A 21,685-nucleotide genomic window follows, 5' to 3' on the forward strand; every position below is an offset into this window, starting at 1 on the left:
CAGAAACAAATCTGTTCTAACCACCACAATGTTAAATATACTTTTCCCCTTAATGTGGATAAAGATATTTGGCCTTAAAAAGTGTTAGCCAGTCATTTTTAATTCTATGGACTTATTATTGCAATATATTTGCTGCATATATGTTAGTACACCATGAGGCAACTTCTACTTTTGGATTAAATGGACATATAGGGCATGTCCCCACGAGCGGGAATGTGCATTCCCCAGGGACAGCTAGCAGTGGCACATAGTTGTCCCTGGGGAACGCCTCTGCACGTGTACACACTGGTGTGTGGCAAGTTGCCCCAGGTGGGCTAGGGGAGTCTGGGGACAGCACCTGGGCTGGCCCCAGCAGCTTGTCCTGGAGGCCTCCTGGGGCTCTAGCAACAGTGATCAGGGCGCGTGGAGCCTGCCACCACACGCACCACTCTGCTTTTTTCTGGCGCAGGTTTTTTTGACACTGGGATCTCACTGCGCTGCAAATTAGCAGTGTGGCAAATGCCTGCATATGCAGTACATATGGTCTGTGGTGCTGCACACAGGTGCCACATGCCAGACAGGCTGCACTAGACAAGCCACAGGGCCCTGGACCACGTTTATAGATTATGTCCTGCTCTGCTCTGTATGGGCACCCCCCACCCAGCTGCTGCCCCATGTGGGAATGATGTCCTCTGCATGGCCCCAATTCCTGCCCCCCAACCCTATACTCATCTTAGCCTCATCCTCAGTTCCCCACACTACACAGCACTGCCCCACTCTTTTGGATGAGGGTAAGAAGCAGCAGCCAGGGAAGGGAGAAGGAGCTCAGAGGCTTCAGATGGTATTGCCACTAAAGTGATGGGGAGGACCAGTGGGAGCAGAGACTCGATCAGAGTCCAGGGGCCGCAACTTAACTTCTCATGGGCTCCGTGTGGCCTGTCAGCTTCCAACTGGGCAATCCTTTCATAGATTCATAGATTGTAAGAGGCTGGAGGAGACCTCACAAGATCATCGGGTCCAGCCCCTCTGCACTTGGCAGGAAAGACAGCTGGGGTCAGGTGACCCCAGCAAGGTGACTGTACAGTCTCCTCTTGAAGATTTCCAGGGCAGGTGATTGAACCACCTCTGGAGGGAGTTTATTCTGCAGTCTGGACACCCTGACTGTGAAGAAGTTTTTCCTAGAGTTAAGCCGGAAACAGTCTTCCAGGAGTTTGTGGCCATTACTCCTGGTTTTCCCCAAGGGTGCCCTGGTGAACAGTTGTTCACTGAGCCCTTGATGTGTTCCCCTGATATAGTGGTAAGCTGCTACCAAGCCCTTCTCAGCCTTCTCTTTTTTAGGCTGAAGAGGCCCAAGTCCCTCAGCCTTTCCTCATATGGCTTGCCTTGCAGGTCTCTGGTCATACGGGTGGCTCTTCTCTGGACTCTCTCCAGCTTTTCCATGTTCTTGTTGAAGTGCAGTGCTCAGAACCGAATGCAGTACTCCAGCTGTAGTCTCACCAATGCTGAGTAAAGCAGAAGAATCATTTCCTTGGTTTTGCTTGAGATGCATTGGTTGATGCGTGTCAAAGTATTGTTTGCCCCGCTGGCTACAGCATCGCACTGACAGCCTATGTTCATACTGTGGTCTATTATTTCTCCTACACCGCTTTCAGTCATGGTGCTTGTCAAACTGGCGCCACTGAGCCTGTCAGTATGTTGGGGATTGTCCGTTGCCAGATGGAGCACTTTACACTTCTCAAAGTTGAACTTCATCTGGTTCTGATCCACCCATCTTGCCAGCCTGTCTAGGTCCGCCTGTTTCTACAGCCTATGTTCCAGTGTGACCACACTCCCCCATAACTTGGTGTCGTCTGCGAACTTGGCCAGTGAGCTCTTCACCTCCACATCCAAAGCATTGATAAAGATGTTGAAAAGCCCTGGACCAAGCACAGACCTCTGAGGGACACCACTGGCCACTTCTTGCCAGGATGACACAAATCCGTTCATGAGATCTCACTGGGTCCTAACCCGCATCCAGCTTCCTACCCACCTAACTGTCAAGCAGTTAAGCCCTCAAACCTCCAATTTCAGCTAAGCCCTCAAACCTCCAATTTTCCCATGAGAACATCATGGGATACCAGTTCGAAGGCCTTTTGGAAGTCTAGGTATACAATGTCGACCTCCTCTCTCTTATCCAGGTGGCCAGTTACTTCGTCATAAAAGGGGATGAGACTGGTGACAAAAGACCTGCCCACAGCAAAGCCATGCTGGCTGTCATTCAGAATCCTACCTTCTGCAAGCAAATTGATTAATTTTTCCAGGATTTTCCCTGAGATAGAAGTCAGGCTAATTGGCCTATAGTTGCCCAGGCCCTCTGTCCTCCCCTTCTTGAAGATGGGTACAACATTGATCCTCTTCCAGTCTTCAGGGACCTCCCCCAAGTGCCATGAGTTAATCCAGTGTTGTGGGCCAGTGAGTTTTAAAACGTTGCTCATGCAGATCAAAATAGTACTTTAAAATCACAATAGTTTAAAAGGGTTAAGTCCTTAGAGATGGAGACATTTTGCTCATAGATAACAATACCACCATTGCATATATTTTCATTGTTTTGTTCATTTGTAAAAAAAGCAAAAGCCTAATAGTGCCTTGTTTGCAACTGATTTGATATAGGTTTAAAGTGGAATGCTGCTGATGAAGATTTTTTTAAAATAAATTATATACACAGATAATAAGTAGAATGCATACAAGAAAGTAAAGATGAGCAGAAAAATAAAGCTATCTGCATAAAGAAGTAGTAAAGGGCACAAATTAAATATGCCTTTTACAGTTTACCTTTGCTTTTTCTGTAATTTTCAATTTCTGTCATTTGGGGATGTGTCTTTGTCTGTATTAAATTCGTACAGTTCTAGTAACAATAAGTCACTTTGTTCTGCAGACTCAGACATTGCAGATTTGCACCCTCTGGTGGTAAAGATTGGTTCAAACAAAAAGAAGCTGAGACCCTGTGTAGGCTGTTGTAAACTCTCATTTCTTAAGCAATTATTGTGCAGACTTCAAAGCCAGCAGCAGCTTCTTGACAATTAAAATTAAGTATTCTATAGAATTAAATGGAAATAAAAATGTACAATTAGAATGACATCTCCTGTTGTTCTTGTTGTTCTGCATGCCCTATCGCAGCCTCTGATGAAGTGAGCTACAGCTCATGAAAGCATTTGCTATATATCTACATTGGTTAGCATATAAGGTGCAAATCTACCTTTTTTATTTGTTATTGCCACACTTGTAACTTTTTATTGCCTCACTTGTAATTTTCAACACAGTGCAGATTTTTCCTCTGAATCACATAACTGCAGTATAAAAGTTGTCAGAGAGAACGGTGGGTTTCTGGAACTGTGGCAATTTGGGCTTTCTGTATCTGAGATATGATTACCAGATTAAGAGAACTCTGTCCATGATTAGGAGTGAAATAATTAACAGTGGTTGTGTCTGTGCTTGGGATTTTTTTCACTGATGTGAAATGTGCTCTTCTGATGTAAAGTAGAACTTTACAGAGGCATAAAATGGTTGTACACTGGAGAAAAATCCAAGTCCAGCATCAGCCCTTAAATTGGTTTCAGAACTGAAAGCACATGGAGATATATTAAGGCACCAACACAATAATATAGCAAACAGAGCTGGTGCCTGGGGCAAACCCTGCAAGGTGGGAGGACTGGTGCATGGTTCCAAAACCAAGGGTCCTGCATTCTGAGAGCAGGGGGGCTGGGTTCCAGGGCAGGGGGCAGCAGCCTCATCCATATTCGGACTCCTACACAGTCCTGGTTAAGCTGCTGCTGCTACCATACTTGCTGTTCCCTCCTCTGCTCTTGCTTTTAAAGCAGCAGCAGTCAGGAGCAATTTTGAAGTTCCCACTATGAAGTATGCTGCAAGGGCCCAAGGCAGGTACCCCTCTTGCCCACCTGGAGCTTTTTTTTAATGTCTTACCTTGTAGATTAAGGTGGGCATCACCGCTGTTTATAGGTTACAATATTATTTTGTATGTGATAATACAGAAACATGCCAGTTGATAAAATGAGATGGCACGCACTATGCAGAATGTGCAGCTGTTCAGTGTATGATTGTGTGCTGCTTGGCTTCACCTTTGTGGGCCTTGAATGTGTTCATTGCATCTTCTAGGCTCTGTGTTGTTGTTTCCTCTCCTCTCTGACTGGAAACAAAACAAAGATATAGTCCAGTTCATTCTCTTATAGGATAATTCACCATTCTTCCAATTCCTTATCAATGCAGCTTTTTGCCTTTTCCCCTGCCAGTAATTAGTCACTACCAGATAATTAGCTGTAACTTGCATTTCTCTTTCAGTGGCAAATTAAACAGTTAACTGCAGTGATGGTATTTCTCAAATGCCACCCAAGTGTGGCCTCAGAACAAACAAAACTTCTGTAACCCAACCACTCCTATCTTACTTGAGAGATGGAATTATAAGGATTCTTATATTAAAGAACATCTCTGTAAACATTTTGCTAAAACGTCTAAGGCAGTTTATTCCTTAGCAAAAGTTTTCTTGTCTCTCTACAATCAGGCTCCTCTCTCTGCAGTGATTAAGTTTGTTTTACCTTGGTGAGGTTTTTGTTTTACTTTCTGCTGACTTATTTACTCACTCGCATGAAAGATATTATAGAGAATAAATTAGCTAGGTTTGGTCTGGTATATGGTCACCTCTAACTGGCTGAATCCTGACAGTGTTGCTGCTAGAATGTCAGATGGTAAAGGGACAGGGCTTAGTGGTGGTGCTTATAGGCAAGATAGCACCTGTTTAGAAAGGGCTTGCTAGTGTTACTGTCTTTTGAGGCAGCAGTAATATACACTGTGTAGTGCAGTACTTCCAAATCTTCTTGAGTCATCTTGGTCTGTGCAGACAATGTGTCTCTGGGAACCTCACTTAGCTTATAAGGCTGGGATCCCCATTCCCACCAACGTGTCTCACTCTAATATTGGTAGATATTGCCTGATGACAAGAGCCCTAAATTAACCTGGACTCTTCCTTGATCACTGGTAGGATAAAAGTAAACACACTGGGCAGACATGCTGGGAGTGTTTAATTTTTTTTTTTTAAATACATGGACCAGCATAGTGATCCGATTACAAAAAAATGTACTTATAGAGTCCAGATAAAATTAGAAATTGGCTGGACTAGATTCTCATGTCTGTTACTCCCACTTTACACAGATGGGAGAATGAGAATCTGATGTAACTCCATTGAAGTAGTTTTTATTCAATAATATATTAATTGGTGTATTGTATGTGTTTAATTCATGCTCTTAAGATGCAATTGTCTTTTATTGCCGAAGGAGTTGTGGATGAACTATGGGTCTTTTAATTATGAAATAATAATGAGTCACCCATTGTTAGGAGGATAATGCTTTGTAATATAAAACTCTTAATTGGTTCTGGATTTACTGCATTTTCTTGCATATAAGATGCTCTGGAATATAATACACACCTTGTTTTTGAAAGGCAGCATGAAGAAAAAATCTTTCCTTGTGAAAAGTAACTGATCATTAGCAGCAGCTAGGGAGTTGAGTCTGCTCCCAACCCTGCTACTAGTCCTACATGCTGGATGGGGCCGACAGACCAACCCTGCACCCTGGGTCCAGAGCTAGCCACTGACACCATGTGCTAGCCCGATCTGGTATGCAGAGCCATGTCGTGTGGCTGGGGGGCTCTCCATGGGTCCAAAATATTGTCAGCAGGGAGCAGTGGCAGAGTTAATTGCCATTACTCCCAGTGTTGTAGCAACTAATGCTTCCATTTTTCTCCCCAGCACAAAATTTGCAAACCTGTGGGCAGCCCCATACGCCTAATGGCTTGACTCCACAGGCCAGATCTGGCCAGCAGGCCATACTCTGAGAACTGCTGCAGTACGTGGTAGAACCTGCTTTTACTGTGTTTCGTACATAAAATGCATACTCTAATTTCTTCCAGCTGGTTTTTGGGAAAAAGCTGTGTGTCATATGTGATAAAATACAGTATACCAAATATATAACTAGCTGAATAAAGAAGAGCACCATACTTTTTAAAGTTAAGATTTTATGTGATGGGTTAAAGAGGAATTGATTAAATCATTTGTAGTTATGGTACAGTAAAAGCTGCCATGATCTGAATTTTGTTCAAAGTTTCTACTTCATGGGGCCCATGTAACTCTAAAACTGCTTGGCTTCAACACCTGCCGATCTTATACACAGACACAAAAGTTTCCCTTCTTGAATTCTCATGCATTGGCCACTCTTTCTTTTTTATCAGTGAGAGAATAAAGCATTGATGTCTTTGTCTCCATCAGGGGTGTCATTGTATAAAGAATTCTACATGGTGATTTCTAATGTACAGGTTTCTGTGCCAGACTCATAATGTAGCAAGAAGTTATATGTTATGGATTTGTGCCTAAGACATTGTACTTTTTTTTGGGGGGGGGAACAAGATTATAGTGAAGATTATATTAAGAAAAGGTTTCTAAATGGAAACTTACTTTTATAAGACTATTATATGTGCCTAATTTTAAGCACAAATTTAATGCATTCTGATGGAGACAAAGACATGAATCCTTCTTATAATTGGGGAGGGGTTTAAACCCCCACCCTGGCCTGCAGGGATCCCAGCTGGGGTCTGCCTAGAGGGCGTTGGGGATGGGGAAGCAGCCCTTGCTAGGCTTTGGCGGTGGGGGGAAACGTGGCCAGACCCTAGACCCCAGTTGACTTACTAAGAAATAGGACTTAGAACTAATATAAAAAGAAAATCCATTCTTTTACAGTTAAGGACATTAAACAGGAAGCACTAAAACATAAGACATGCCATACTGGAGTGGACCACAAATCCATAAGCAAAGTATTCTGTATCTCAGAGTGGCACTAAGTAGATGCTAAAGGGAAGAGTATTTATGCAAGGCCTAACCAGACTGATCTGTCCCTTTGCTCTCATTCCTTACAGTTTTTAAGACCTAGCAAGTCCTAATTTGGAGATTGCACCTTAACTGTAATGTTTAATACCTAGTGATGGACCTATCGTACATCAGTTTGTCTAATCCTCTTTTGAACATGGTTCAGTTGTCAGTCTCCACAATATCATGTGGCAATGAATTCCACAAAATAATTGCACACTATGTGAAAAAATTTCGTTTGTTAGTTTTAAACCTGTTTGCTAATTCCCTGTGTGTCTCCTACTTCTGATATCATAAAAGATAGTAAATAGTAAATCCTATTTACTTTCTCCACACCATTCATTATTTTATAGACCTCTGTCCTATACTCCCATCAGCCATCTTTTTTGCTAAGCTAAAAAGTTCTAATTAGTCTCTTTTCATATGGAAGCCTCTCTATGCCCTGTGTCATCCTTGTTGCCTTTCTCTGCACCTTTTTGAGTTCCACTAATAATATAGAAAAACAGTATAATTTCTTGTGTGTCCCTTCTTTCTCTCATTGTTGCTATTTCTATATATCCAATTACATTTTAAAAAGGCATTTTAAAGACTTTTTGCAAGTAACTGAACAGATACCACTTGTTAATGTTTGTGCTGAATGTACCCCTTTAAAATCTTTTCTTTTCTTCTTTTTTTTCTTCTTTATTTTACAATTCATACAACTTCAGCTCCACAAGAGTCATCGTGATGAGAAGTATGCAGGCGACAATTCTCAGTCAGGTTAGATATTGACATTTATCTCTATATACTTATATAGTTTCAAATATGTGGCCAGACCATTTGCTGGTATAAGTAGATCTTGTCTTTGTTCTGTCCATTTAATGGCCAAATGGGTTTATATCATCAAAGGAGCTGGCCCGTGTTTGATGCTAGTGGACCACTGTACTGCTAGAACAACATGCCATTGCTTTTGCACAATCCTTAATGTTAGTCATTACCCTTTTGTGGCATTTATTTATGGAATAGTGCTGATAGTTAACGTAACTGCCATAGTTATATTAATGGATTTGATCCCCAGCATGTGGAAACTGGCATTGTTCCACTGCCTGAACTGAATATAAATTTCATAGATTTCATAGACATTTGGGCTAGAAGGGACCCTGGAGGATCATCGAGTCCAGCCCCCTGCCCCAGGGGCAGGAAGTCAGCAGGGATCATAGTATCCCAGCAAGATAAGTGTCCAAATGTGTCTTGAAGGCGTTCAAAGTGGGTGCTTGAATATATATAACAATGTGTCTATATAATGAATATATATAACAATGTATGCTGTTGTAAAATCTGGCATAATATCAGTCAGGTCAGGTTCATTGATTGGTTAAAATTAAAAACAGTAATTCAGTAGAACTTGTCAAAGTCTGACAGACTTGTCTAAAGACCTAGTAATGTTTTTTTCTTGATGTTGAGAATGAAATGGTGTGGAGCCCAGACCTGCAGTCAGGAGCTCAACCTGACTTCTCATTCTCTCTGACCTCTGCTTCTTTACTTAATATCCCTAAAATCCATAACTCCAAATGTCATATAATTAAATGTTGTTTTGCTTTCATTTCAACTAATAATTAGGGGGCTTTAAGCCATAAATTAGTTAAGGCCAGTTAATAATTTTACATTGCATAACTAATAATTTGAAGTAAATATTAAGACTCTCATTTCATTGATACATTGTAAAGATGTGAATTAGCTTGGCTGCTGGAAGATGCCTTTTGCCATCATCAGGACAGCCTTATGAGTCTTTTAACAGTTTGTTATGATGGGCCACCGTATATTCATATATTTCAGTCATGGAAATGCATGCGGAGACATAGCAATGGCAGTCATTTTCTGATAATACTTAAATAATACAGTATATGCAAGTTAGTTACATTCATGAGGCATTTTTTTCCTACTTGCAAAAAGTCATCAAGTTCTCTGCCAAAAGTTAGTACAGAAGTTAGTGAGGGCATAGGTAGTACCTCAGAAAAGTGGAGGAAGGAAATAAAGCTGTGAGGCAGCTGCTTTTTGCAAATCATACACTGTTAGAAAATACTGTATGTTTATTTCATCTGGGGAGGGAATGCCACAGGATCAGTTTTAGGCTTATTGTTATCTTATATTGATCTGTCTCATCTGCATTATTAATTAGATACAGTGTTTCTGTTCTACATTAGTTAGTGTAGAGCTCATGTAATGTATCACAGTAGTGTTTGAGTCCTTTTCTACTCTAATACATTGTGGGGTACAGCTGCACACTCTTAAGCAGCTCATGTTACGTTTTAGAACACACTGTATTCCAGAAGTGGGCAAATAATCCTTCTGTATCCCTCGCTTGCCTTTTAAAAATGTATACATATACATATACAACCACCATCCTATCATGTGATATCATGTGAGAATGATGATGATCCTAGGATATAAAAAACTTGGACTGATAGGGCCCTCATACAGTCATCTAGTCCAGCCCCCAGCTTAAGCCTTCCCAGCCAAGTGTCCATCTAACCTGCTTTTGAAAATTCCTGGAGATCAAGAGTCTAACTCATAGTATAGTATCCAACTCAGCTTCTCTATGTAGCCTGCTCCAATGCTTGACTACCCTCATAGTCAAAAGTTTTTCCGGATCTTCAACTTAAATTTCATCTGCTTCAGCTTGAGGCCATCGAATCCTGCTCCTAGTCCCATCCCCTATGACTATTCTGTCTATAATCACCTTTCAGATATTTGAAGACTGATATCAAGTCCTCTCTCAGTCTTCTCTTCTCCAGACTAAATAACCCTAGTTCTTTCAGCCTTTCCTCATAAGTCTTGCTTCCCAAGCCTGTAATCATTTCTATTTGTTTCTGCTGAACTCTTTCCAATCTGTCCACATCTTTTTTGAAGTGTGGGGCCTAAATCTGGAGGCAGTACTCCAGGTGAGGCCTCTTCAGTGCTGAAGTGAATGGAGGACTCACTTCCCTTGATTTGCAAGTGACACTGCTGCTGATACAACCCAGCATGCTGTTGGCTTTTTTTGGCAACAAGGGCACACTGTTGGCTGATATTCAACTTATGATCTACTGCAATCTCCAGGTACTTCTCTGTGGTACTCAGCCCAGCCATTCATTCCCCGGTCTATATTTGTGAATGAAATGATTCCATCCCAGGTGCAAGACTTTGTTATTTTTCAGGTTAATTTTTCTTCTGTTTGATTTTGGATCATTTCTCAAGTTCATCCAGGTCATTCTGGATCCTAACCTTACCCTTCAGAGTGTCTGTAACTGCCTAACTTGGTGTCACCCACAAATTCACTTGGCATGCACTGAATCCCATTAACTGAATCCCAGATGTTGAACAATACTGGCATAACCTAACCCATAGCTGTAATTGCAACCACTTGTGAGAATGTTGGAGGGGAGCTCTAATCTAGAACACTACTTTCTCAGGAGAAAAAGCTATTTTGAGAGTGTGAGCACATGAGCAAGTTATTGTATTGCTACTTTTCTTAGTCTCCATGAGCATGGCCTTAGCCTGAAGTAACCTGGCTTGGTTTGCCAAAAAATGAACAGAAAACAAAACACCGCTGTGATTGTTGTAACAGTGTAATTGCTAGGCCTGTGTGAATAGGGAAGTATTTGATTTAGATTTGGCCAATTTGGAGGACAGTGATTTGATTCAGAGATTTGGGTCACTGTCCCAAATTGATTCAGCCAAACTGGCTTTGAAACATTTGGCGCCGATTCGGAGAGATTCAGTGATTCAGCCATAGACTATAATGGGGAATCACTGAAATACCTATAACTTTGTCATTTTTTGGCAGATTTAGACGAAAACAGCAGGGAATGCTAGCTCCTTCTGCGAGCATGGGGCCTGCCAGGTTTCAAGGAGATAGGTGCAGGGGTTTCTGTGAAACTGCCCTTCAAGGTTCTGAAAGCAGAACTCGTGTCGTGTGTGTGTGTGTTAAGGGGTATAGGTTGTAGCCATGTTGCTCTAAGGACATAGGCAGACAAGGTGCTTTGGGTCAATCTGGTATCTTTTATTACACCAATTGACTAGTTGGAGAAATATATCTTAGCAAGCTTTCAGGTTTAAAACCCTTCGGCAGGCTGAGGAAGCACCTGTAGTTGGTGTGTGGTCTTCCTGGATGGAAGGAGTAGTAAAGAAGCCAGAGGCTGGTATGCATGCAAGAAAGCCAGCCAGTGAAAATGGAAATGGAGGTGTCAGGGGGTGAGAGACAGACTGGGAGGGGGGGCAGGAAGGGGGATGTAGCAGGTAAAAGTGGAGAGGTACCTGGGGAGTCAGATGTCAGGCAGGTTATAGTGTATCATAAATCCAGTGTCTATATTGAGTTCATGATGTTTTGTATCTAGGAATTGGATGAAGTGAAGTATGTTGTTTCTACATCCCTCCCCCAGAGCACTGTAATTGGAAGGGAACTCAGGGCAAGATCACAGTCACTGACCAGCTACAGATATCAGTCTTCCCCCTCCGGTCCCTCTCTCTCTTCTCAGTTTCTGTTTCCCTGCAAGACAGCCGTCCAAATCTCCAAGTCTTTTTCCAAATCTTTTCCGAATCAATTCAGTTGCTTCGAATTGATTCGGAGGTTTTTATGGGTCTCCTGATTTGATTTGAATTTAATGATTTGGCCTCCTAATCGATCTGAATCTTCTCTGAATCAAATCAGCGATTGAAGCTTTGCACACCCTTAGTAATTGCATCTGTCTTCAAATTTAGAGTGCAAATTTAAAAAAATGAAAAGAAAAAGAAATGGAGACCTGTGGCAATCTTAGTTTGGTGCAGTGAAGCAGACAGTGTTGTGATTAAAACAGGATTAAGTGTCTGGAGACCTGGTAACATGTCTTTCATATACAACAACTTGCTAGTTGATTTTGATCAAGCCACTAAAGCTGTCGGTGCTTCAGCTTCCTTATCTTGTATAACGGAGATTGTGGAGATAGTTCTTTAAAGTTTGTAGCAAGCTTAGGTTTTCAGTGGGCAAGGCTAAAGAAATGTTGATTATTGTCACAATGTTAAATCTTTCATTTTCTATTTATAGCATCCCACTCCTTCAGGTGCAAGAACAGGAGGAAAGACTCAATTGATGTCAAATCAATAACATCTCGAAGTAGTGATGGTAAGAAAATAGAACTCAAGAAAAATAAGGAAGTTCCCAGAGCAGTCCAAGGGAGTTGGTTTAAACAGGGACAAGACTGACAGCAGCAGAATCCTATACAGTTATTGCTGAAGAGATGTGTGAAAGGCCTTTGATTTCCCCTTTCTTTTTTATATCACTTTTGTTATTCAGTTTGAATTGGAATGTGCTGCTGCAAGCATAGACATCAGTGCTGCAATACAATACATCATCAGGAAGATCCTGCCCAGGAGCAGAATGCCACACAGCCAACCTTTGTACCCTCTCACTTCTGGTTCATCTTCACCAGTGAACAGATAGGGAGAAGCTCCTTTATCCTACAGGTAGCACATGCTGCTCCTGGCTAGGATTATAGCACTTTTGCTCCATATCCCATCTGTAGGCGGTCCTTGTACTTCATTGTGAAAGGATGATTGTGCTTTCTGCCTTTTTGCAAATGTACACACAGAGCCATCTTTTTCAGGGATCTAAATGTTTGGCTGCAGGCAGGCAAATTGGAAGGAGGTTTATGGTGTAAAAGGGCCCAGAGAGAGTGAGCGTTCAGAGAGATTGACTTAAAACAGGGGAGGTGGGTTGCAAGAAGACTGTCACAAATCAGAAGTGAAACAGGAACGAGAGAAACTTTTTGAAGGAAAGGGACAGACAGCAGGGAGCATCAGGAAAAAGGAGAGACAAAAAGCAGAGTCAAGCAAGAGACAAAAGTTCTGATGAGTAGGATTTCCTATTACAGAGGAAGACTTGCTCCCAGGAAGGCCATTTCAGGTGTGCAGGAGTAGTAGGGAAGGGCTACTCACTTGACTTAAGGCTGGAAAAATGAAGAAAAATGTAAAACGAACAGAAAGGCAGTCTTGCCGTACGCACAAAACTGCTTTGACAGCAGTATTCTTTCGAAGAAGAAGAGAAGAGGATTGCCAGAACTCCCTACCATTTAGATGTACCTTATAGAAAGCACCAGTAAACTCAACTGAGTCAACAGGAAGGGTGGCACCAATGACAGCCTACTGCTATTCCCTTATGAAAGCACTCCTGCACCAGTGACTCACAGGATTGTTATTTAAATACACACTCTATGCTGTGCAATGTCAGAATGTAAAGTGATAATTATTCTGAAGGCAAATTCTCTGTATTTTATTTAACCGCAGCCCCAAGTTTACAAAATCGCCGATATTCATCAATGGCCAGAATCCACTCGATGACAATAGAAGCTCCTATCACAAAGGTAAGGTGGTTATTACTGCCTATTACTACAGAACACAAACTCTGAGTTTGGAGCTATCGGTGCCAGAAAATATGGCTTGCCGTTGTATTTACAACAAAAGGTCTTTAGATATTGTATCTTAATTTTAATTGCTCTTTATAAAAATAAGTTTCCTCTTTGGATCTCTTGAAAGAGAGAGAGAGCACCTGGGATGTTACTTACAAAGCAGTTTTTTAGTGTTATTGGCACTTACGTACAGGTAGGCAACCTGTAATTGAAGGAGTTGATTGTACTTCAATATGTGTATTGAAGTACTGGAAACAAAAATGAAGAGAAGGAGGTCCGCCCCGTGTTTTAGCCCTGGTCACTGTATAGTTAGGGATCTTGCACAGGAAGCTAGAAACCCTGGTTCTAGGTCCCCTTTGCTGAGAGAGGATTTGAGCTTGCAGCTCTCTGACTTCCCAACACAGAGCGCTAACCACCCCTCCAGAGATCAGGCATAATCTAGTCTATTCTCTGGCACTCCTTTTGAACTTCAGCCTGCTGTCCCTTATATGCCTCACTAGGATCAAGATGCCAGGCTAGAGCTCAGCTGCTTCTTCCAGGGCAGCATATATATATATATATATATATATAAACCATATACTCTCTGACTTGCTCTCTTCCTCCTACTCCAACATATCTTCATCTCTGGGTGGCCCAAGGCGCCAGCGTCAAGAGTGCCAGAGAAGGCTCTGCAAAATCCCTTACCTCTGGTATTGTGGTTAGCGTGCTCTGACAGGAAGGCAGAACTGCAGGTTTAAACCCCCTCTGTATGAGGAGAGCCTAGAGTATCCTCCTCCCTGTATCTAACACCTAGCAGTTGTGGGTTTGGGGCTGTCTATGTTTTCAGGCCATGAATACCAGTGTGCATCTGCAAGGGGCAGGGGCATGTAATCATGTATGTGTCCAGCCAGCAGGTAGCCTGCTGTGCACACTCAATATGTACATGTAGTATGGCCACTTACTTACATGTCCATACTGCCAGGAAATAAAATTACTACCTGTGTGCTTGTGGCAAAAATAGCTCTTAGATAGCTAAAAAAACAAATTGCTCCTTAAATGATCAAAGGGAAATAAAATTCCACCCCTGCCCCTCAACGTTCTCTTTTTCCTCTAAATCAGGCTCGTCCAACATGCGGCCCGCCAAGCCATTTTCTGTGGCCCACGGTGCTGCAATGGGAAACAAAAGTAAACACTGTTTACTATCGTTCCCACGCCTTGTCCCTCCCCCGGCCCCTCAGCAGCTTCCTAATGGCTGCTGAAGGGCTGGGGAAGGGACAAGGTTTCCACACGCACCGCATCAGCTTGACATTGCCAATGCGGTGCGGCTCCTCCCTTCCTCCCTCATTTCACCATGTCCCTTCCTCGCCCCGCCCCTCCCTCCCTCATTTGCATGCCGGCCGCTGGCCGTGTGGGCTGGAGCAGGTTGCGGTGCAGCGGGCGGGTGGGTGCAGGGGTTGCGGATGCTGGCTCAGAGGGATGCTGCAGCCAGGCCTGCGGGAGATGCTGCTGCCACTGCTGCTGTGGCTGTCGGGGTGGGAAGCTGGCCCCACTCCTGCCTCCCCGCATCCCCCCGCGCCCACAGATGTCACGCTGGGGGTGGTGAGTCACGGGCCCTGGGGAGGGAGGGACCCCTGCCGCTTGGGCTCAGGCTTGGGCTGCCCCGGGGGAGAGGGAGCAGGGGGGTGCCTCTGCATGTCCCGCACCCCCCCTGTAGAGTCCCCACGTGTCCCCCTGGCTGCTGAGCCCAAGAGCAGAGGTGTGGGAGCATCCTTGAGGCTGCCCAGGTGGCAGGGAGGACACGGTGGGATCAGGCGGCGCCCCTTGACCCCTGTGCCCCCAGACTGCGGCTGGACTGGACAGGCCACATGAGCGCCCGCTCCTGCTGACCCACTGGGTGATAAAAAGTTCATGATCCGGCCCCACATTCAAAAAGGTTGGACACCCCTGCTCTAAATTAAGAACCGTGGAGGAAATCAAGCTTTCTCACTACAAAATGAGTAATAACACAATCCACTGAGTATGATGACTTTGTACTAACATGAGAGAGTACCTGTTTTTTCACTCTTCCTCCCCCAGGTTATTAACATAATCAATGCTGCCCAGGAAAACAGCCCTGTCACTGTAGCGGAGGCCTTGGACAGAGTTCTGGAAATCTTACGGACAACAGAACTTTACTCCCCCCAGCTAGGTACCAAAGATGAAGATCCTCACACAAGTGATCTTGTTGGAGGTCTGATGACTGTAAGTAAAGAAAGAAAGATTGAAAATTAAACTGCTTCCACTCACTGCACTAATGTCAGAGGAGCTCTGCGTCCATCTGACTGACAGAGAAATGACCAGCCCCAGTATCTGGACAATGGGAATAGTAGCTGTCACTCAGTTTCACTTTAACTTTATATTTTACTCTTGACAAGAAAGTTCATCTGAATGGCACTAGTAAGTACCAAGGTAGTAACCATTGCTGTTATTCAAACAGCTAGCTGGATACACTGATCCTCTTACAAGGGTGACATTACAGTTCCAAGAGAAACTACACACCTTGGTCACCTAATCTGTTGCCTCTCATTCCTCTAACTGTTTAGGAAGCATTGCCCTGATTGCTAAAATTAAACAGAAGATAATTAAATGTTACACCATATCCATTTAGTTACTAGATGAGAACTGTAAAACTGACTTCAGAAGGGTGCCTTATTTCAGTCCTCTTGCAGTACCCAGACTGTCTTCCACACCAAACCTCGGCTGAATTTCTTAATGGAATCTCTATCTTTTTTTCCTTATAGCCACTGCAAACCCTATAAACAAACACACTGCGTGTTTTGTGGAAATATATGAAGCAGTCAATGAAAAGGAATTAAAGGAGGGTAGTATCTAAAAATGTTACAGCTGGACTGTCCCTGAAATCTAGAAATACGTACTTTAAAAACAAATATGGTAGCTGAACACTTCTCTCTTACTTCTCAATTCAGGGGTAGGGGAGTTTGAACAACTAAAACATAGGGGTACCCAAATCCACATCTGAACTGATACACTCAAAAAGAAGCAAGGTGTTTAAGGCACATTCTAAAATATGACCAGTATTTTAGTTATCCAGGACTAATTTCTCTGAAGAAACTGCAACGTGTTCTTAAAAATGGTTAATGCTGTATACATGTTGCATGGTTTCCCACAACTTATAGCGTCCTCCTTTATTTCAGGATGGCTTAAGAAGACTGTCAGGAAATGAGTATGTATTTTCTAAGAGTAAGTTCCTATGGTAAACTTTATTTTGCCTGTGCAGTGTTTCATTTATTGCTAACTTTGGCATAGAGCTCCAGGCTAATTTATAGTTTGATTTATTGCTTTTGGAAATGGTTGTCTAAATAATCTAAGAGCAAGTGTTAGAATGTCTCCATTCAGAGCTGAAACAGGTTCAAGCAATGAAAATAATTTATCTGAGAAATCTAGAAAATAAGACTGAAAAAGATTAACTATATTATCCAAATAAACGATGATAAAAAGTTACTTGATTTGATCTGATTTTTCCTTTTGGTTTATGTCCAGTCTGACTATAAAAAAGATGAATTTCTATAAAATGCTACAGTATCTGGTTTTACCTAAATTATGCCTTGAGGCGTTAGTTTCTAATAAAGATCTTGCAAGTTGGAATAAAGTTGTAAGAAACCATAATTGATTTCATTCCTGAATTTCCATTTTGACAGACATGAACCAGAGCCATAGTCACCTTTCAGTGCCAATTGCAATCAACGATGTTCCACCCTGTATTGCACAGTTGCTTGATAATGAAGAAAGCTGGGACTTCAACATTTTTGAATTGGAGGCTGTTACAAATAAAAGGCATGTCTGCTGTCTGTGTACCCCTAACAAAGCTGCTAAAAGAATGGGTTTCACTATTTATTTGCTATAGTTCTTTCAAAAAGCTTCTGACAGTCCCTTCATTGATCTCTGTGTTGATACCTATCTGCTTTGCTAACCTGTTAAAAAAAAATTCAGGATCTTTACAGTTCAGAAACCTCACCCTAGCCTTCTCTGAACATCTCCTTTGGAATTCTTTCTCCATCAATTTACTTTGACCCCTAGCTAGTTCCTACTCCCTATTGTTCTCTCTGGAACAATCTAATGTCCATACTTCCTGTATGTCCCACAGCATCCTTTTCTACCAACTGCTCCACAGAGCATCTGGGGTATATTTTGGATCTGGAGGCTGCACATGGTCATGCTAAAAATAGTAACCCCCTATTAAAGGAAGTTCCAGGACTATTGTGGCTCTGAATTTGTGATTTTTAAAAATAGGTAGAAGGGATAAAGCAGCACTAGGCTCATCAGATAAATAGATTTTCTAGACCAGAAGGGACTATTAGATTTGGCCTCCTGTATAATACTGGCCATAGACTTTTGTCCAGGTAGTCCTGTATTGACTAAAGCAGAGATGTAGTACATGCTGCAAATAGTATGGGGAGCTTCTGTGTATGGCATGAGGGAGATCAGGGAGGGGAGAGGCAGCACCGCAACAGATAGGCAGGAAACAGAAAGTAGAGCAGCCGATTGGACAGGAAGCATAGGGCAGGAAGCAGAAAGCCATGCAGCGTTTCAGGCAGAGGAAGGGGATCAGAGTAGCACTTAGGGAGGGTGTGGGGCTAATTTGGCATGCCTATCAAAAAGTTTGAAAGAATATCTTCAGAAAAGGCATCCAGGCTGAGTTTTGAGACAATCCGTTCCCTTGATATTTTTCCACAGGGGTTGATCACCTTCAACATTAAAAATGTGCTTTATTTTTTATTTGAATTTAACTGGCTTTAACTTTCAGCAATTGATTCTTGACTAGATTTAACATCTGTATAGGTTGTTCAGCTGCTAAACAGTAGATGGGAAAGATGGCCCTTCCCAGAATGTGGTCTTGTGCTCCTAAAACTGGCAATGCTTTTACATGAAAAGTGTAAGTAGGACATAGGGAAGGAGTGACTTAAGACTCCAAGTTCCCTCAAGAAGTATAGATGAAATGGGGGGTGTTATCAACTTGAACAGTCAAACATTCAAGTCATGGGGCATGTCTCCAGACAGTCAGAAAATCAATTCATTAATTAAACAATGTTTGATTCTTTTTATTTGCCTTCAGTTTTTGAGCCTGTCAGATACACTTGGCTCATGTTTTCAAGAGGTTTTTTTCTTTCTCTTGGTTATTAGGTCATCAGAAGCCAGGGTTTTATAAAAACATACCAAAACTCAGGAGACCCGAACTAAAATCACAAAAGTCAATGTTCCAATAACTCTGTGGTGCTTTTCATAGGACATTACATTACTGCACTTACTTGAATATAAGACACCCCCCAACAATAATTAGATTCTATATACGGACAATTTATAAATTTGTTATAATTTTCCAGGTATAGAATCTAATTATTAGGGGGTTTGTCTTGAATTTATCCCCCTCCCACTATTACAGCACGAAAATAAATCTGGTGAAGGGGTCAAGTGGCCCCCTTGCCATCTGCACCCAGCTCCTTCCCCCTGCAGCTTCCCTCCCCACATTACTGTCCGTGAGCACATGGAAGTCAGGGGCAAATTTGAAAACATTGACTTTGAAATAAACATGCCTATTTAAACAAAAGATTGCAGGTAGCCATAGATTCAGTTCATCCAGAATAGATGCATTTGACCTTTTTTGAAACTGCAACTTTTAGCACAGGTACTCCAGAAACCCATTTTTAAGCAGCACTTTGGCACCTACTTATATATCATATAAACTGTGCATGATATTAATCTATAGCCAGAAGATTCATGATTTAGATTCAGTCAAAATTTGGAACTTAATTCAGAATGGATTTGGCCTTGGAAACAAAATTTTATTTTAAAAAATCTGTATCGTCACCCAGCAGCCAACTTCTGCTACAAAATGTTACCCTTCAGCTGAAAATAAAAATCCTTTTCAGCTGGTTGACACTTTCTCCATGATAAACTAGAGAAAGAAGCAGCTCCCTGTGTGAAGATGTGTAGACTAGCCATGTACAGTCTAAGAGTGTAGGTGTATTTAACCACCTATTTCCTATCCACCTATTTATTATTGGTGGATGTTGTCCTGCAGCAGAGTCCCAGGTTAGGTTTAACCAACTGTCTCTCACTCCTTGAGTTTGCAGGCATGTTCAATGTTGGCTGCATTTAATCAACTTCATAGTTGGTTTCCATTACTGAGCACATGCTGCTTTGGGCAGCAATTTAATGATAAACAATGTATTTAATGAGGTTTCTTTGTATGCAAATGTAATACAAGGAGCTTTTTTTCCCATGCTGATCGGGGAAAAAATGTCTTATATTTGAGTCAATATGGTACATCAGAAAAGATGGTAGAAACTGTAGTAACTACCCTGGTTGGCTAGGGATTTAAGAAATTATGAATATGTGTTGTTTTCACTTTTTTATTAAAACATATTAGAAGGTGCCATGAACAGATTTTTTAGACAGGGAGATGTTTAGAAAATTGTAAATTCTGTGCATGTCTGTATCTCTTGAATTTGCCGTATTTTCACTGATATTGGTCTCCTTACTTATTTTCCAGGCCATTAGTTTATCTAGGTTTAAAAGTTTTTACCCGGTTTGGGGTCTCTGAATTTTTAAATTGTTCAGAAGCAACAGTACGAGCCTGGTTCCAGGTGATTGAAGCCAACTACCACTCCTCCAATGCATACCACAACTCCACACATGCAGCAGACGTTTTACATGCTACAGCATTTTTTCTTGGAAAGGAAAGAGTTAAGGTACAATATTCCCTGAATGGTCTTTAGTTTGACACCTGTTTAAATACATTTTAAGCAGGCTATTAGCTATTAATAGTTGCAGCCATAACGGTTTCATTTTACAAGCCACTTGAAAGTTGTGCGTTAAAGCAACTTAAATAATGTTCCCTACTTCTGATCCCTGACCCCTGCATCTCTGCAAGTCCCACGGGTGCAAGTAGTTTCATTCAAAGCCATGGGGTTATTCATATGAGTAATGAAATTACATGAGGAAGGATCAGACCCCCTAAATTGCAGCAACAGAAAAAAACCCAAAACCTTTTATAAGTGTATTAATGATTTTCCTGAAGCAAATCTGGAAATAGAGGCAGCAGTTGAGAAAATCACCTGGGTTTATTACAAGTAAGAATACCAAGCAGTAGAACAACTGCTGATGGTATGAAGCATTATCTTTCCAACAAGGATTTTGTGATGAATAGAATAGCTTTAGTTACCATGATCCTGTCCATTTCCTTCCTTTAAAAATGTTTCTTTAGTCAGAGGAATTAAAAAGAATGAATTATAAAACAATTTGTGTTTACTCTTTGAAAAAATGGCATCTACACCAATTTTTCTAGCGAAGGGGAAAAGTTAATATGTGGCTTTTTTCTGTTTCCTTACTCCAAAACACATTTTATTCACATCAAAATAAGCTGAAAGAAATACTGAAATTATTTTTTTAATGGAACTTCCAAACCTCAGTTTATTACTTATAGCAGAAATATCTGATTAATTCCTCAATAGATATTTAAGATTATTACTACTGTCATTCTCAGTAGAACTGTATGTGCATGTGGATATATATTGTATGTGCACACAATTCCTTGCCAGATGCAAAGCAGAACTCCCTTGGAAGGAGCTTAGAGTCTCATTTCAGGCTGGTATGCTATATAGAACAACATCTAAAGCAAAAACTGTACAAAAGAGATGGCTTGGGTGTAAGAAAGCTTCATGGAAGCAATGGATAGGGGGAAACAGTGGATGCTCTTAACACTCAGGAAGTGGGAAACTTACAAAAAGACAAAGGCCCTGCCCCAAGGAGCTTATACATACCTAGTAATTATGCTAAAGATGATCAGTTTTTATTGTGGTTCATTATGTAATGAATAATTATAGTTTTACTCATTCTTATAGGGAAGTTTGGACCATTTAGACGAGGTGGCTGCACTAATAGCTGCCACCATTCATGATGTAGATCACCCAGGACGGACCAACTCATTCCTCTGCAATGCAGGCAGTGAATTAGCTGTACTTTATAATGACACCGCTGTATTGGAAAGTCACCACACAGCATTGGCATTCCAGCTCACAGCTAAAGACAACAAGTGCAACATTTTCAAGAATATTGATAGGTTGGTCTGCTTGTGGCATATGTTATTGTATTTGGAGTGTTTTTTTAAAGCTTTGGGTAGATTGAGAACTACCTTCAGACACTAAAGATGCCACTTAATAAAAGCCTTTTCATCATTAAGGTCTCCTAGTACTTTAATACAAACTTTTTTTTTAATGTTTTAATTTTATGCCCTATGTTAGTCTTCCAGGCCTTGTAATGTTTGGAAATGTATTACAGTGTTTTCTGGGGTATGTTACTGTTTAAAATAAAACAAATCAACTCCCAGATAATGGGAGGTGTAACGAAAATACGCTGCTAG

The 21,685-nt window shown here is 41.6% G+C and overlaps 2 protein-coding genes across 2 annotated transcripts in view; one reads left to right on the forward strand and one right to left on the reverse strand.

Annotated features, from left to right (window-relative positions):
• The window catches only part of PDE8B (phosphodiesterase 8B), a 91,251-nt gene that overhangs the window by 53,270 nt on the left and 16,296 nt on the right, over window positions 1-21,685 (forward strand). Inside the window, exons 10-17 of the mRNA XM_006027085.3 lie at window positions 7,594-7,645; window positions 11,928-12,005; window positions 13,166-13,242; window positions 15,343-15,507; window positions 16,461-16,506; window positions 16,965-17,100; window positions 19,817-20,015; window positions 21,168-21,385. Coding sequence (XP_006027147.1) covers window positions 7,594-7,645; window positions 11,928-12,005; window positions 13,166-13,242; window positions 15,343-15,507; window positions 16,461-16,506; window positions 16,965-17,100; window positions 19,817-20,015; window positions 21,168-21,385 — 971 coding nt within the window. The remainder of the gene's footprint in view (window positions 1-7,593; window positions 7,646-11,927; window positions 12,006-13,165; window positions 13,243-15,342; window positions 15,508-16,460; window positions 16,507-16,964; window positions 17,101-19,816; window positions 20,016-21,167; window positions 21,386-21,685) is intronic.
• WDR41 (WD repeat domain 41) overlaps window positions 1-21,685 on the reverse strand; it is a 101,315-nt gene that overhangs the window by 13,072 nt on the left and 66,558 nt on the right. The window lies entirely within an intron of this gene.

Source organism: Alligator sinensis, unplaced genomic scaffold (genome assembly GCF_000455745.1).
Source record: "Alligator sinensis unplaced genomic scaffold, ASM45574v1 scaffold159_1, whole genome shotgun sequence".
Lineage (NCBI taxonomy): Eukaryota > Metazoa > Chordata > Crocodylia > Alligatoridae > Alligator > Alligator sinensis.